Here is a 17,599-nt window from a genome sequence, read left to right as displayed (position 1 = left end):
TTCCTAAACACCTGGCCTTACTTCCCTTCCATCTGGTCTCTTGCACGCACAATATATCAACCTTCCTTCGCTCCATCATATCAGCTAGCTCTCTTCCTATACCAGTCATACTGCCAACATTCAAAGTTCCTACCCTCACTGCTACACTCCTAACCTTCCTCCTCTCTTCCTGCCTTCGGGCATGCCTTCACCCTCCTCTTCTCCTTCGGCCAACAGTAGCCCAATTTCTGCCAGCACCCTGTTGGCTAACAGTACTGGCGGCGGTCGTTGTTAACCTGGGCCTCGACTGATCCGGTATGGAAATATGAAATTTCTGCGCCATAAATGTTGTGGCAGAAGTTTTATGCCGGATGCCCTTCCTGACGCAACCCTCCCCATTTATCCGGGCTTGGGACCGGCACAAAGAAATGCACTGGCTTGTGCATCCCCAGTGGCTGGATTTCTATTTATTTATTTTTTTATTTATTGATATTTGATTATCGGGAAAGTCCGACTGGGTAGAAGCCCATTTTCTGTGGAGGCCCAGGGAGAAAAGCTCCAAATCATTGCAAAACATTTTAAGAAAAATAATTTTACACTCTTCAAAAAAAAAAAAAAAAAACATTTGCAGTTTAAATAATTATAACAAAATAGACATAATATAAAACAATGGTTAAGAATCGATGCAAGGTATATGAAAATCTGTTAATATTTAGAGAAATTTTAGACACTCTGTAGAAAAATTAAAGGTTAGTTAGTCTAATACAAACAGGAATTGCAATATGAAGTGAGGGAAAAACAGGCTTATGGTATATTTAGAGAGAAAGTCAGGGAAGAAAATTAGATAGCAGCAAGAAAGCAAGTGAAGAACGGAGAGTAAGGCAATATAAGGAATGAAAAGGTACTTGTTCACATTTAGGGATATAGTTTATCCTGGTTCTGAGCAAGAACAAAAAAAAAGAATAATAAACCTGAGAATTGTATTAGTACACTTTTTAACATTTTTGATTAAAAATTTTGTATTTGTAATGTTTTTAATTTGTTATTTAGAATCTCTAATATTCAAGTATTTATTTAGGATGTTTAAGTATATATACAAAAAACGTTCAACACATTATAAAGGACTCAAGGCAAGAGAAACCTCTCTACCTTAAGTCCCTTTCACCTTTAAAAGATATCTTGATGGCTTAATTGGTTAATTATTGATTAATTGTATAATTTAGGACTGTATAAAAAACCAAGGCACCAGAGGTTTATTATTCTGAAGAAGTCTGCTGTGTGCAGACGAAAGTGCTCATTTTATTGTTGGAACTGTGAATTAAAGACTTTTTTGTCTGTTCAGTATGGAACTTTTTATTCTACTTGGTTGGTTTTTGCTGTTGGACAAGTTCTGAGCAAGAACAAAGCCAGAGTTTAGCTAGAAAGTACTTCAGAGTGGTTTTGAAAGATGGGGGGAGGGCATAAACCTGATGGATATGGGTAAGACCTTACCAACCATGTATGGGTGCAAACAATGCCCAGCAGAACTGCTAGGTTTGTAGACAGACAGGAGTTTTTGGTCATTGAATCGCAATGACTAACTGGGAATGTAGTTGTGTAGAATGTTTGTTGGTGCTGAACAGGCAGATGGATTACGGATAATTTTATAGGTGGTAAGAAGCTGTGTATATGTTAGTTGATGTGGCAGTTCTAACCATTTTGGTGGGTTTTGAAAGGGGTATTTGCTGCAAATTTAATAACTTTGTTAGAGCATTTTTCAAGTTTTAATTTTTGTGAAGCTTGGAGGTTATTAGGATGAGAGCACCATAAAGAAGTGAGGAGAGGAGAGAAGTAGTGGCAAGTATAGTTTTAGTTGTGTTAATGAGAAACATTTTGGTTCTGTAAAGCATCCCTTCTTTTTGATGACTTTTTCTTATGCAATTTTGCAATGCAGGTCAAATGTAAGATTATCATCTACTATCACCCCTAATAATTTGCTATAAGAAATGACTTCAATGGTTGTATTACCAAGAGAGAAGACTTTAAATTTAGTTTTTTCATGAGAGAGAGATTTGGGAAAAAAGTAGCAGTTTTGTCTTTTTGGGTTGAACATGAGATGTATGTTGCAGTGGCTGTGGCCATAAAAGTTTCCTGAGAATTTTTTTTTTATGTGTACCATGTTGTCAGATGTGCAAATAAGAGTGGAATCATCTACTTATTGTATTAGGGTGGCCCATTGTGTAGAAGCATAGAGGGTGTTGGTGAGATTGTTAAAGAGGAGGGAACTGAGGATAGAGTCTTGTGGTACACCAGTGGTGACTGGGAGGTAAGGAGAGACCGGGAAGTGCCATTTTACTGACTGACAACTATTGGACAGGTAGCTTTTGAACCACAGAAGGGTGGTCTGTGAGAGACCTAGTGAAGATATTTGAAGTAGATGATTGCCATGACAAACTGTGTCTAAAGCTTTAGACAAGTCTAGAAATAAGGAAGAGACTAGTTTGCCATTATCTCTAGCTTTCTTGACAGTATGTATATATGTTGGAAGGGCAGTGCTATGGAAAGGGCGGATGCCATGTTGTGTAGGAGATAGGAATTCTTCCTGCAGGAGGCAGTCTAGCAATTGTTTCTTAACACATTTTTCAAGTATTTTAGCAAGGGGAGATAATATTGGTATAGGTCTAAAGTTATTCATGTCTGTTACATATTTGGGAGTATACATATGTTCTCCCATTGTTTCTTTGTGAATTGTATATCTAATCTCTCCCCAATCTTTTCTGACCTCTTCTGATTGATTCCTATAGTTATTGTGCAATATTTTATATGTTCCACTAATAATCCATTTTTAGCAGCAGCTTCTGTTCTAGAGTCACTTAAACTTAACCAGAGCAGGTCTTCCATTTAAGATTCTCCTATCCCTTTCTCTTTGTCTATACTCTAATATTAATTACTAATAGAGATGGCAATCAATAACCTGCAATCCAAATTTTTTCTTTGCTTCTTCCCATTTCCTTTTCTATTTATTTGTTCACAATACCTTGTTTTCTTTGCCAGCCCCATCTTGTCTATTCTCTGTACCCCTAATTGGAGCCATCCCTGTCTTCAAAATCTCCTTTCTCCATTCTTGTGTTATCTTAGTTCTTAGTATACCTTCTTTATGAATACAATAGGTTGTCCTTTCTTCTTATGTTCATAAGAGACAATCAGTTGATCAGATGTCTTGAAAGGAGCCACCTGTCTTTTTGGTGGGTAGATATTTAATGTCCCATTCAAAAGCTATTTTACAAGAGATATGGTAGAAGGAGAGAAGGTCTGATAAGCAGAAAAGGCTGAGAGATTAAACTTGATAGAAGAATAAGAAAGTCTAGAAGATAAAAACATTACAAAAATTATTGGCTGGGGTTGGTATGATGGCTAAGGTGTTTACCTCACAGACATAAGGTACAGAGATTTATTCACACCTTTGAAAGGGAAACTGGCTAGGCTTAAAAACGCCTACAAGGGCAATTAGTACTTGCCTATGCACCTATATATATATTGAAAAATCAGAGGACTTTGAGCCTTTAAAGGCTACTGATTCTTGGATTGCCACCAACTAAAAATCTTTTCCATTTACTCACAATTCTCTTGTGGCAGTCTTCTTTGCCTCCTAATATCTGCTGTATGTCCTCAGAAAAAAAATGTGCTTAAAAGGTATTAAAATTCTATCACTCAGGCAGTTAACTAAGTAAGTTGAAGGCTTGGGTGTATCAAGCTCCCTCTGTTTTCTCTGAGTATTCTGACATAGTAGGGGTATGATCAGCGAGTGATGGGTTCAGAAGGAACATCCTCAGTGAGTTTAAAAACCTCTGTCTTCAAGCAATTTCAAGGTAATTCCATTCTAACTACTGCAGTATAAGAAATTAAAAAGTCAAATTTAAATAATGTGAAAGAGCAATACCACCTAGATAATGTTTCATCCTTCTCAGTTATTTCATAGAACAATGCTGCAGTATACGTAGAAGCTGAAGATTTTATTTTCACAATGCATTTAAACCCACCTGAAATTGTTTCTGATTCAAACTTTACTCATTTTTGATATGCACACTCAAAGAAAACCATGTTACTTTGCCTAGAAACTTTGATCAAGATTCTTCTAGTTTAAATACTTTCATATTGTGTATTACCAAAGAACACAACTTTAAAAAAGACTTGAATTGAGGATTCCAATTACATCAACCTTTTTTGCATAGTAAACTTCAATGTTTTATGCATAGTTAATTCTGATACATGCTAATCAGTTTAATGGTTGTGACCACAGAAGAAGACAAGCAGAGGAAAAACTGCCTCACCTTATTTACATTGGTGTAGTTCACACAAACACTGTACTGCAGGTTTAAGATGAAATCTTTTAAAACCTTGTACATAGCATGATTTTAGATTTATGGATGCAAATATGAACAAGCAATATTTGACACGTAGAGATATCAGTAGGAGTTAACTGCAGATGCACGTGGAGGCATCACTCAGATGTAATGAGTTAATATATAAAACAAGCTGCCAGCTTTCAAAAGCTGTTCAAAGTCAAGATAATGTTAAACACTACATCTTAGAAGAGTCAAAACTGTTTGGTAGATATAATCTGTTCAAACCTGGTTATCCTGTCATGTGCCTTGGAGATAATCAGACAAGAACTATTTTGCAGTTATTCAAAACAGCAACAGGAAATAAACTCTGAGGATAATCAGCAGAACAGAAATAAACTTTAGCACAAGAAATACATAATACATAGATGATTATGATCAGTTCTCTGATTGCATACAGCATGTTTTATGTTCAAGATATGGATGTTAAGAAATTTCACCTTAAGAGCAAAATTTAAGATGTGAATCCTGATGTCTGTTTCAAAAACATGATAAGCAGGGTTTAGATCAAAAAGCCCAATCATAACTCTTTGTAGTACATGGAGCTTAACTTGCTTCCATGTGCTATATTAATTAAAGAAAAAAGTGTAGGAGCACTATGCTTTCTGGCTTTGAAAGCTGTATTGTTGCCCCAGTGACATTATTTTTCTGGATTACTTCTTTATGGCTTTAAAATGATAGCACTGCCATTTATCTGGAATTTTTTCTCTATTATTTGAAAATGGAACTCCTCATTCATTTCTCCAGTATTCCAAGTGATGCTCCACAATTTGGAGTGTACGAGGAACTCGGTTTCCCTAGATTTAGCAGTGTTTGTCAGTATGTCTATATGCTGACAAGGAGGGCCAGAATTTAGTGAACACAGCTGCCCTGCTTGCATCTGCCTTCCCTGTTATTGAATGGTTGAAAGGTTTATCAGATAACTGAAGTAAAAAAATCACTAAGAAGAAAATACTGGGAAAGGCCATGGTATAAAGAATACATAGAGGTGCTGTCTGTTTGTAACTTTTTTTTAATTAAGAGATTTGTAGTTTGTTGCACTTTTGATAGGGAGACACTACTGTGTCACAGCAACTGTTCATACAAATTTTGTATAACTTTATTGGGATGACTCAGATTTCCTGCATAGTGGAGTAACTGGCACCAGCAGCATGGGCATTTTTTAGTACTGGATCATGGGTAAGGAGAAAGGCAAAAATAATGGTGGTGGTGGTGGTGTGGGGGGGGGGCAAAGCCCAAAAATGAAGGACGTTTTTCAGTTTTCCTTTAGTGCACCTAAAATGTTACTAGAACAGCATATTGTGCATCAACATGCTTTTTCTGGACAATAAGAAGTATGAAACTCTAATGTCTGACATTACTGACTTACTCTAATCCTCAGTGATTTACCAGAAAATCAAACATTTTATGGTGGACAGAGCAAAAATATGAGACACAATCAGTAATAGCTGAGATTTATGGGCACCATGCAGAAGGCAGCTTGCAGGAAGAACTTGGCTGTCAACTGTGTACTTGTGTGAAATTGAGGTCAAATGCTGTGTCCCCTATCTTGCAATTTTTATTTGTTGTTTGCAGTTTAACATTTGAAAGGTACACAGATACACCTGGAAATGAGAAATGGCTGTGATGATCACTGACCCTTCAGGAATTTGCTCATTATGCTGGCTTTGCAGGAATAATCTGGCTACTGCTTGTGTAAAACATTGAAATACATTACTATGGCTATTATGAGGTGATATTGGGCTTGGCAGGGCTGTGGTGCATTTATGTTAAACACAGCTGAAATATATTACTGTGGGCATTTTTTAAACTGCAATCAGACTTCTGAGATCTACACAATCAACATATTACCTATAACTGCTGCAGGGGATGTCTGTAGGTGAAAGTCACTGACTCCTTTATCATTTGCTCAATTTAAACAGTCATTAATATGACTTTGTATGAATGGTGTGCATTTGCATGAAGTAATATGGAGTACTTTACTTGTGGCTATAGTGTATTGGTATGAAACACATTTGAAATACATTACTTTGGTCATTATATTGTTTTAATCAGCAAACATCTGAGGTGTAATCAGTTAACAATGTGGTTATAATTGCTATGTAGTGGGACTGTCTGTGGATGAAAATGACTGACCTTGCTGTCATGAACAAATTAAATGGTCATTAACCTGGCTTTACATGACTAGAGTGTGTTTGTGTACTGCAAGTTAGAATACTATACTGTAACTATTTTGTATTAAAATCTGACATCTGAAGTATAGAGAGCCAATAATGTGGCTGTAATTGATGGGTTCAGAGACTGTGGATAAAAGTGATTCATTCCCTGCCAACTGATTAATGCTAAACAGTCATTAATCTGGTGTGACACAAGCAGTGTCACAGAATGTTTTGATTTAGCTTTAATCTGTGCAAAAGTGGTTGCTGGCATGGCATATGCTTGTATGTGGTTGTGGGAATGGGATGGGGGTGGTTGCCATGAAAATTAAGGCAGCAAGTTGGCTTTATTTTTTTTCAATTCCCATCACAGATAAACATCTGGGCAGGATGCATATGCATGTATTGCTGTTGTTATTTCACTGCACTTGTCTTTATGATTGAGTTCTTGGCTGTGGCTTCTTCTGTGCAGAGTCTGGATGTCTTTCTGGTCTCTGTGTTGATTTTATACAGGTGCTCTGGTTTCCTCCAACTCCCACAAGACATGCAGTAGGTAAATTGGCATTTCTCTGGTTTGTCTGTAAGAAAGCATGCACTGTGAATGTTTGTGCATCTTATCACAATATGCACAATCTTGCACATTTACTTACAAGAAAACTGAGGGAATGCCAATACCTCTCATCAGTCTCTGATTCTGTAGTCCTAAGAAGCCATTATAATGACTTGTCTTTTTATGGAGAAGTGCCTGTCTAGGTGTGTGTGTGTGTGTGTGTGTGTGTGTGTGTGTGTGTGTGTGTGTATGTGTATGTGTATGTGTGTGTGCATGTGTGCCAAAAAGATCACCATTTTTTTATCTGTGATCACACACAATATTGTTGAGTACACATGTAAACTTCTGCGCAGTGAAAAAAGAGTTATCAAATAATTTTCTTTAAAAATAAGGCATACAATGCAGGATAGAACATCTAGACCCTCAAGGGTTTATAAGGGCTTTATTTCCTACTACACTTCTGGCTATATACATGTATTTTGACAAAGACTTAGAGGTGGTCTCTGGTCTGGGCCACACTTACTACAAAAAATAACCCCACTTAGATGCGAGAACAAAAGGTTTCTATACCTTGTGTGGGAGATGGGAAGAGTGTCAATTTTTTCTTTAATTTCATCTCAATCAAACTTCAAAGGAGTATACAGATTGTCACTATAGCTTATATGGGGGCTGGGGATGATGTGATTATTATTTCTTTATTCTTCCTCACAATCAGACCTCAGTGGTGTGCATAGATCATTATATCTGTGGACAATGCACTATCTAGCAGCAACAAGAAATACATTATTCTGATATATTTTTTTACTTTCCTTAAAATGGAACATCAAATGCATACACAGGTAGTTATCTTTTAGGGATAAGGTTAAGGAGGCATACTGTGTATATACATCTCACAGTAACTAGTTGAAATACATTATTTTCTATTTGTTCTTTCACTTTCACCCCATTCTGACATCGGAGAGATATACAGAAGATGCCTGTCTTGGTGGTATGAATGAAGAAGGAAGATGTGTAGGTCTATGTCAGCAGCAACTTGAAATACATGACTGCAGACATTTGTTTTTCACTTTCTTCCCAATCAACACCAAAGGGGTATACAGAACATGATTATATTTTTTGGGGGGGGGGGGGTTACTGAGGTAGGCACTACTCCTAGAAATGACATATGTGCCTTAATAAGCATTTTTATGGGTCTCTACTATTCAAATTCTCTGCAACTATTTGTCTGCTTTAAACATTAAGCCTTCGACACAACTTAATTCTTCTTTGAAATAAAAAAAAAAGTAATTTTTTTCCTTAGTCATAATTTCTGTTCTGGCAATCACTGAATCAAAAGGTTTCAGAAAAGCTTTAAAATGCACTTCATACCATCTATAATCTCTTGGCCTCCCTAGACCTCAACTTAATTAAATTTCTTCCTCCAAAGTTATTGCAATGGGGTACTGGCCAGTTATGGTGTGTTGAAAGGACACTGCAAAAAAACTGAAGGCTAATATAAAGTCTACAAAAAGAAGAAGAAAAAAAGTAATTTGGATGGTGTGGGTAGACCAGAATGGAGAAATAATGGGTGGACACTAGTAAATGGGCCAGGTTGAGACTAGAAAATGAAGTGAAGACCTCATTTCATCTAAAAATGCCCTGCAATTATTGCATGTGTTTTTTGAAATTGTGGCTTCTGGTTGTGGCTACTTAAAAGGGGTGAGTCTACTTATCAGTAATGTAAGGATAAGGAAACCTGCCCTTTCTCCATTATAATGCCATCTCAAAGTTGGTATATATAATTAGTGGGGGTGGGGGGGCAGCCCTCTACAACAGCAGGAATCGGTGAACATTGGACCCTCCTTATGGTGGGGACTGCACCCCCACACACCAAACTAATTATATATACCAGCTCCGAGATCGCACTACAGTGTGGAATGGTTAGGTTTCCTTAACACTATGTTGCAGATAAGCTCGTATTATGTTCCATTCCCTTTATGTTGGCCAACTATGATCGTTTGTTGAAATTATTTATGATCATATGGCCATTCAGTAAAGGGAAGTTTGATGGTCTATGTAAGATGAATAGCTGTTTGATGAACGTTCCATCTGATCATTAAACATAAACACGCCACACATAAGGCAGCCACCAGAGAACAGTGGCAGAAATCACACAGCTTTCAGTTTACACACTTCACTCAGCCAAAAAAGGGAAAGGCTACATGGAGTGTTTAAGATTTTACAGGTCTCAGTGCTTTCTCTTGCTGTTCTGAGGCGGCTGCTGTAACTATTAATGCTCTACTGCATGACTAGAGCTTAACAGCAGTGAGAGGTGCTTAATAAAAGCTTGATAAGCACCTTTCTTTCTCATTATTTTGAAGGATAATCACAATGCTCCATGCACTGCACTAAAAAACCTCTAACTAGCAAGCATTCAGTTGTTAACTGCAAAGAAAGAATAAAGATAAACTAACATTTCTCCCTCAAATGTTTTTGTACACTAAGAAATGTAGCCATAACATAACAGTGACACAGAACTAACATGTACTCCTTTACTTATTGTTGTGTCTTTTGGCTTTTCCCAGTTAGGGGTTGCCACAGCGGAACTCCGGTCCGCTAATGATTGGCAGTGGATTTTTACGTGCCGAGTTGCTGGCCCTGACGCACAACCTTCAACGAAGGGATGCCCATTCATGCATGTCTCCACACAGAAGATGTTCTAGCTGAGAATCGAACAGGACATCTTACTGGGAGGCGACAACGCTACCGCAGCACCACCACCGCAGTTTCTAATATGTACTCCTTTACTACAGATAAAAAAATATTCTCTTTCTAAAATGTCCACTGAGACTGTAGTAGTTTGGAAGCAACAACAACAGACTACCGGCTCATAGAAAATGGCTTGATATATAGTTACTTTATCCTTATGGGCTTGGCAACATCCACTTGATTGAGAGGGAGTAGCTTAGTCTTTCTATAGGGTGAGAAAATCTGCTGCTTATCAAAAATCTGACCCAAAGGGCTACCAACTGGGCAGGGATATAAGCCAGTAATGATGACTAAACTTTATGAACATAAAAGACAACTGATTTAAAAAGCTACACAAGAAAAAAATTATTGCAAGACTGCAAATTACTCTGGTTACAACTCACAGCAACTGAGAAATCATATCTGTAGAGGTAGCTGAATTTCACAGCCCAGTTTAATGTATGTGGTACTTTCTCCAGCCTTAGTTTGTGTAACTGACTCATTCAGTTATGTAAAGCCCAGTAAACCTGGAAAAATATTTACTTAATTCACAATTTTTACAAACTTGTTTTTTTGCTCCCTAGAAATGACATATTAGTAGTACATTGATCTTGTTTTTTCAACTATATGTAATTCTTACTTAAAGTCAGATGGGATAAACAATTTGTCAAGCCTGAGGAAGTTAAGAATGTGGCGGAAGATCTGTCCATCTCCAGCAATAAAAAGGCTCTGCCCATAATATATCCAGTGAACTTTATGGCTTGATAGCAGTTCGGGATACTAAAAAGGAGAGAGAGAGAGAGAGAGAGAGAGAGAGAGAGAGGGGCAAAATATATTAATCCTACAAATATATAACAAATACATTTGTGTAGATAGTTGATAACATTTTAGGATTTTACAAATCTCTTCACTTACCAGCTCAAATTTAGAGACTATCCCTTGTCAATTTACAGAATAGAGCAGTGGTTCCCAAACCTTTTCGATTCTTGGCTCCCTTGCTGAATCCGGGTTTTCCCAAGGTGCCCCCACCAGCATGCATAAAGTGCATATTTCATTTATTTATTTGACATTTGTTTGACTGGACTAGGAGACCTGGGGAGAAAAGCTCAAAAGTACAATAAAAAGGCAATTACAAAAAAAACTGTGCATTCTGCTTAACAGCATAACACTGTTCTACTATGGTTGAGAGATAAGCAAATCTAATGTCAGCCTTATTAACTTTAAGTTTATAAGAGCAATATTTAAAATCTGTCCCTATTATTTGGCTCTGTCCAGTATAACTCTCAACTGTATAGATTTTTGCAGAATGTCCAGATTTTTGCCTCATATTTTTGGTATTTTTCTCATAAAATTGTTGTTTTCTGGCAAATCACTGGCGGATCATTGAGGCTGAAGTCAGAAAATAATGACAGACAGTTGAGTTTCATACTTCATACACTTCAGAAAATTCATGCTAATGCAAAACCTGCATTTCTATCAGCTTTCTAAATTTGTGGGAGCAGTACTTAAAAGTGTCCCTATTTTGTGCCTTTGTACCCCCACTATTTTTGGCTTTGTCCAGATTTCTTGATCTAAGAGGGTGAGAGGTATGTGTCCAGACTTACACAGACCTCACTGCTGCTGCTGCCAGGGATCACTGTCACGCTTCACTCTCTCCCCCGTGACTACACACACACACACACACACACACACACACACACACACACACACACACACACACACACACACACACACAGTCTCTTTCGCATTCATGCAGGCATTCACTCACACACATCGCTCTCACTCTTTTCTGATCTCTCATACAGTCAGTCACTCCCTCATTCATACCTGCATTCACTCACACATCACTCTTACTCTCCCAGTCACACACACACACACACACACACACACACACAGTCACTTCCTCATTCATACCTGCATTCACTCACACATCGCTCTCTCTCTCTCTCTCTCTCCCGATCAAACACACACGCAGTCTCTTCTTCATTCATACCTGCATTCACTCACACATCGCTCTCTCTCTCTCCCGATCAAACACACACAGTCACTTCCTCATTCATACTTGCATTCATTCACACATCGGTCTCACTGTCTGTCACACCCACATGCCACATACCCAGTTACGCATTCATTCATACATCGCTCTCACTCTCCCAATCTCACACCCACATGCCACACACCCACTTAGGCATTCATTCATACATCCCTGTCACTCTTCCGATCTCACACATACACACACACACACACACACACACACACACACACACACACACACACACACACACACACACTCACTTCCTCATTCATACCTGCATTCATTCATACATCCCTCTTACTCTTCCGATCTCACACATACACACACTTCCTCATTCATACCTGCATTCATTCACACATTGCTCTCACTCTTCCGATCTCACACATACACACACAGCCACTGCCTCATTCATACCTGCATTCACTCACACATCGCTCTCACTCTCCCGATCTCACACACACACACACACACACACACACACACACACACACACACACACACACACACACACAGCCACTTCTTCATTCATTCCTGCATTCACTCACACATCGCTCTCACTCTCCCGATCTCTCTCACACACACAGACTTGTTTGCTTTCATGCACGCAGTCACTCACACATGCAGACTGATACACACACACTCACTACAGGCATTCACTTACCTGACAGCTTGGTTCCAAGTGCTCCATGGCCCAGTACTGGTCCGCAGCCCGGTGGTTGAGGACCGCTGCTATACCTGATGCCAGTTCTGCTAAACAGCTACAATGTAGGTCTAGACTTAGTTTGCAGTGAACTAATAAGCTTAGCTGCACAATAAAATACTAACTGTTCGTGGTTTATTTTGCAGCTAAGCTTATTAGTTTGCAGTGCCCCTGTGAGGAAGTCGTGGCTCTCCAGGGTACCATGGTGCACACTTTGGGAACCCCTGAACTAGAGAATTGCCTGGTGGTAATTCTAGGGTATGAAACCAATGGATACATCAAACTCACTCTAGAATGAAAACACTGAAAATGCGCTCAAGGGGTCAAAGTCCCTGCACCTTATGTAGGTGGTTGTGCCCTCTGCAGTCCAGCTGCTAACAATGACCCAAGGGTTACCGCACTGTGGGGGTAGGATGAAATCCCTTTGCATCAACAAATCCTCCTTCAATGATGCAGTTTTCAAGATAGTGTCTAAAGAACACTTTTCAATAATTTTCTGACTGTTCTCATTTCCTAATGCTCCTGGTGCTTTCACTCCCCATACTCAGATCCCAAAGCAGTAGTCTCCAAACAATACAGAGTATACACACATTAAAGATAATTCCTTACCTTCCATCACTGCCTATCGAAATATGGAACAAATGGGCAAAATCTGGAACACTGCTTATCAAAATGTGGAATAAATGGGAAAAATGTGAAACAATGCCACTCAAAATGTGGAATGTGCCTGCAAAATGGGGCACACTGCCTACCAAAATGTGGAACAAAATGGACAAAATGTGGAACACTGTCTTTCAAAATGTGGAACATATCAGCAAAATGTGGAACACTGCCTCTCAAAATGTAGAATACCGACTAATGACCTCAAGTAGGAAGATGACAGCATGGTTAATAAGTGTTTCTTCCTAAATAAAAATTATTTTGTTGGATTAATATGATTCAGTATTATTTACCATGAGAATATGTTAAAAAAATTATTAACAATAAATTTGTATCAAACCATTTCCCTGTGGAACGATGTGGAGCACAGACTTTTTAAGACTCAAAATGAGAAATATTCCTTGTAATGAGGTACATTTGAGAATTATGTATATTAACAGTATAAAGAAGTACTTATTTCTATAACTGCAACACACTGCACTCTTCAAAGAGGCCACCTACTGGGCCATTCAAACAGAGAAGCATACATATTAGTTCCAGACCTTTTCAACTGTACCTCAATACTTAACTCCATTTTCAGTGTTTCACTTTTAGATATCACCTCTTTCCTCTCTTTCATTTGCTTCACTACTGATTGCTGTACTTCTCATTTTTTGTAGTTCTGTTGTCCGACCTTTCAGAACATTAGATTGCATCTCAACATGTTTTAATTTACACTGGATGCCAAATGATGACCGAAAAAGAAAAATTAGCCCATTTGGCTTACCCTTTTAATACTGTAATTTCCAGTAATTAACATGATTCCAATATAAATGGTGCACATGTATGTATATACAAAATTAAAACATATTTGACAAGCACCAGTGATATAATGGGATAAAATTCTGACTACAGCCCAGGTGGCCTGGGTTCACTCAGCATCTCCACTGCATGATGGTGCTAGCAGTGGAAGATGAGTGTGTCCATCCTGGTAGAGGTGGGGCAGTGCTGGCCAGGCACAGTTCTGGTCCCATCAAAGGAGGCGCTGGAATACTAACACATGGACTGGTGTACAGCAGTGTGCATCCATCTGGGGAAGGTGTTATGAGCCTCTGTGGTGAGGCATATTGTTTCTCATCTTCCCCATACCGCAGGGGAGTGATTTAGGTCATAACACATATCCTCAAAGCAGTCGTCTCCAGAGAAGTCTTGCCCTAAACCTGGATGAAATTACCAGGTAAGTTAACTAATGGGTCATATCCAGCTGGGGGCAGGCTTGATGATCGTCAAGCATGTCATCTGGAAAAAAAACATAAAACAGATGCTGGGTATAGAACACTCAATATGTAAACTGACACCTTTATTGAAAGTAGCAAATATAAGACAAAATACAAGAAATGGTGAATGAATGCTCTGACTTAAGATGAAGAATTCCATGAAAATCTCATGTTTTTCTAATGCTCAAACAGTCCAAATCTGGTTTATCAGTACGTTTTCTGGAAAATGAGTATCTTTGGAAGCCTGTTCCATTCATTCATCTATCACTCTTTGCATCTATCACTCTTTCCACAAAGATATTCTTGCTTATATTTAGACTAAAAGTTGTGTCCTCAAGTTGGAAGCACTTCATCAACTCCTTGTCTTTCCATTTGCAGCTTGACTCTTGCATATTTTCCCAACCATAATTCTAGGCTACCAAGAAAATTTCTCAACATGAGCCACAAGGTTGCTTCAGCCATGTGACCACCAGAGACCTGGAAATATGAGGAATAACAAGTTGTTATTAAGTACCTGTTTGAATCTGCAATATCATAAAGTAAAAAAGAAACACACACACACACACACACACACACACACACACACACACGCGCACACACACACACGCGCACACACACACACACACACACACACACACACACACACACACACACTTACTAACCTCCATTTACAAGAGTGGGACCTTTACCTGTAATTCAGAGAGCAACTTTTTAACTTATAGTCAACTACACAGTATGACTAAGTGTCAACTAAATGCTAATAAAAAAGTACTATATCAGACAGCAAAAAAAAAACCAAAACAAAACAACTAAGACCCTCCCACCCCCCCCCCCAAAAAAAAAAAAACTTTGTTCATCCACTAACAATCTCCTTAGATCACGGAAACTCTGTCAATCCCTGTAGAAATTCAACTAACCTAAGCATTGCTAGTAAAATCAACTCTCGCTTCATTAATGCAGGTACATTTCTGTTAAAGCCTGACATCACTTCACCATTATGTCAAAGTCTCAATAACCCTAACTCCCTTCTTCCAAGATGGCTACACAATGATCAATAGCTTAATTTCAGCTCTCCCAGTGTGAAAACAGAAACTGAGAAATAGCCAGTGATACCATCAGTCTGAGTAAAATTCAGTTACTGGCTAGTAAGTACACCACCTTGAAGATAGCAAAGAAGACATTTAGAGAACCTGAAAGAAACTCATTAAGAAAAGGTGAAGAGAAAATTCTGGCTGAGAAGAGTCCTGCAGTTCTTCAGCAAAAAGCAGTTCAAGCTTCAGCTTTTTTTCAAACAAGTAACATCTTTAATAAATTATCACTTATGACATAGGAAATCATACATTTATATAAATGAAAAACCATATTGACATACCCCTGAATTCATGAAGATCGGCGCAAGCCTGGCGTAAGGCTTGCGCCGGCCATGCGGCGTAGATGTGGAGTAGTCGTGCCATATGCATATTAATGAAGGCGCGCAGCGACCACAGCCACATGCATAGGAAACGTGCGCGAGTGCAAGGGGCGTATCGAAGTTGCGCAGGGAGGCATGTCAATGTCAGCTTTCGAGGAGCAACCTAAACTGCTGAATATTATATTCCACCAGCTATAGTAATCGTACCTATCAGTGTCCGTGGAGACTGAAACCTATGCAAAGCAGAGTCCCTGTGAACAGAAAATGAAGACTCAAACACAAATGCAAGGTAGGGAATAACGGGTCCCTACCCATGAACAAATGACAGGAAAACCGTGTGCCTGTAGTCCAACGTAGTGTTGATAGCTATACCATGTGGAAGTGAAACGTAACAGATGTTAGCGCGCCGCCAGTAGGTACGTCCAATGGAGAGGGTCACCAGCCGACCTATAATTTGAGGGAGGGAACATAGCTGTGCAGATGTGTCCATAACAAAATACATGAGGAGAAATGTAGATATAGGTAGTGACCGTATGTCTGAATCATATCCCACAAGCCATGTAATAGTCACATACAAAAGGTATGTCCGTATTTCACATACCAAATGTGATAGGAAATAGCATACGCATGTAAACGAAACAGAAGGAGCATATAAATGAGCCATAACAACACAGACACATGTAGGTCGAAAGGAACAGTATGATCTGTACCGTTGACCAAGATTACCACCTGTCCCACTTTGCGAGCGACAGTCCCTCTGTGGGCAGATGTGTGCTGACACAAACATGTAAAACTGGCAAATGTCCAGAGAATATAGGACATAATTCCTCCGTAGACATCATGCAATAGTTGCATTAAACATAGGTCACTGGACATATAATACATAAATGTCATAACAAACAGAATAAGATACCAAAATGCTACAAGAATAAGCTTAGATATAGGCAAGAATTGTAAGTTCTATCTGCCGAACTGACCATGGGTATGTGTCGGCCTGTAAAATATGCTGTGCTCACCGCAACTGTCACAGTAGGGTTTCCACCCTTACAAATTACCAAAGTGGGACATGTTTGGTACAGACATCAGACTGTACAGGCTGACAAATACCCATGGCCAGTACAAAGGACAGGACATAACTGTATTGCCTACAGAAAAGCATATTCCTGTAGCATTTTAGTTGCTTATTCTGTTTCTCATAACAGTCAGGTATTTCAGATACAGAATTAACTGTTTAATGCAACTATCACATAAAATATAAGAAATATGTTTGTCCTAAAATCTCAGGACATTTGCCATGTTGACAATTACATGTCAGGACACAACTGCACAAAGAGGGACTGTCCCTCACAAAGTGGGACAGTTGGTAACCCAATGTCACACTGTGACCAATTGAAAAGGTGGAAACACAACCGTTGACTGTGGGGAGGCAATGTCCATAACAGTCAGACATGTGTAAGGAATAGCTTGGAAATAGGAAAAGGTGCCATCCTACCAATGAGTAGAACAGGCTGGCAAAATCCGGAAGGCAGCTGTATAATCCGAACGTGTATGTGACACAGTCGAATGGGTAGTACCCGGGTACACCAACCAAGTAGTGAAAGTGAAGTAAGGGTGTGTACCCATGTGCGTGAGGTATAGCATGTGGAAAGCAAACATGGCAGGGTAGTCCACACAACCATAAAGGTACCCGACACATGTAGAGTAGTCAATGTGTAACTGTGGCCGTGTCATGGGCCAACAACC

The 17,599-nt window shown here is 39.0% G+C and overlaps 1 protein-coding gene across 1 annotated transcript in view; it reads right to left on the bottom strand.

Annotated features, from left to right (window-relative positions):
• KCTD19 (potassium channel tetramerization domain containing 19) overlaps positions 1–17,599 on the bottom strand; it is a 955,229-nt gene that overhangs the window by 399,223 nt on the left and 538,407 nt on the right. The window contains 1 exon segment of the mRNA XM_044079536.1: positions 10,435–10,574. Coding sequence (XP_043935471.1) covers positions 10,435–10,574 — 140 coding nt within the window.

This window comes from Protopterus annectens, chromosome 8.part0 (assembly GCF_019279795.1).
Source record: "Protopterus annectens isolate FY-2018-M chromosome 8.part0, PAN1.0, whole genome shotgun sequence".
Lineage (NCBI taxonomy): Eukaryota > Metazoa > Chordata > Ceratodontiformes > Protopteridae > Protopterus > Protopterus annectens.
The sequence above is the reverse complement of the archived record's forward strand: the minus strand, read 5'-3'. Positions and strand labels throughout refer to the sequence as shown.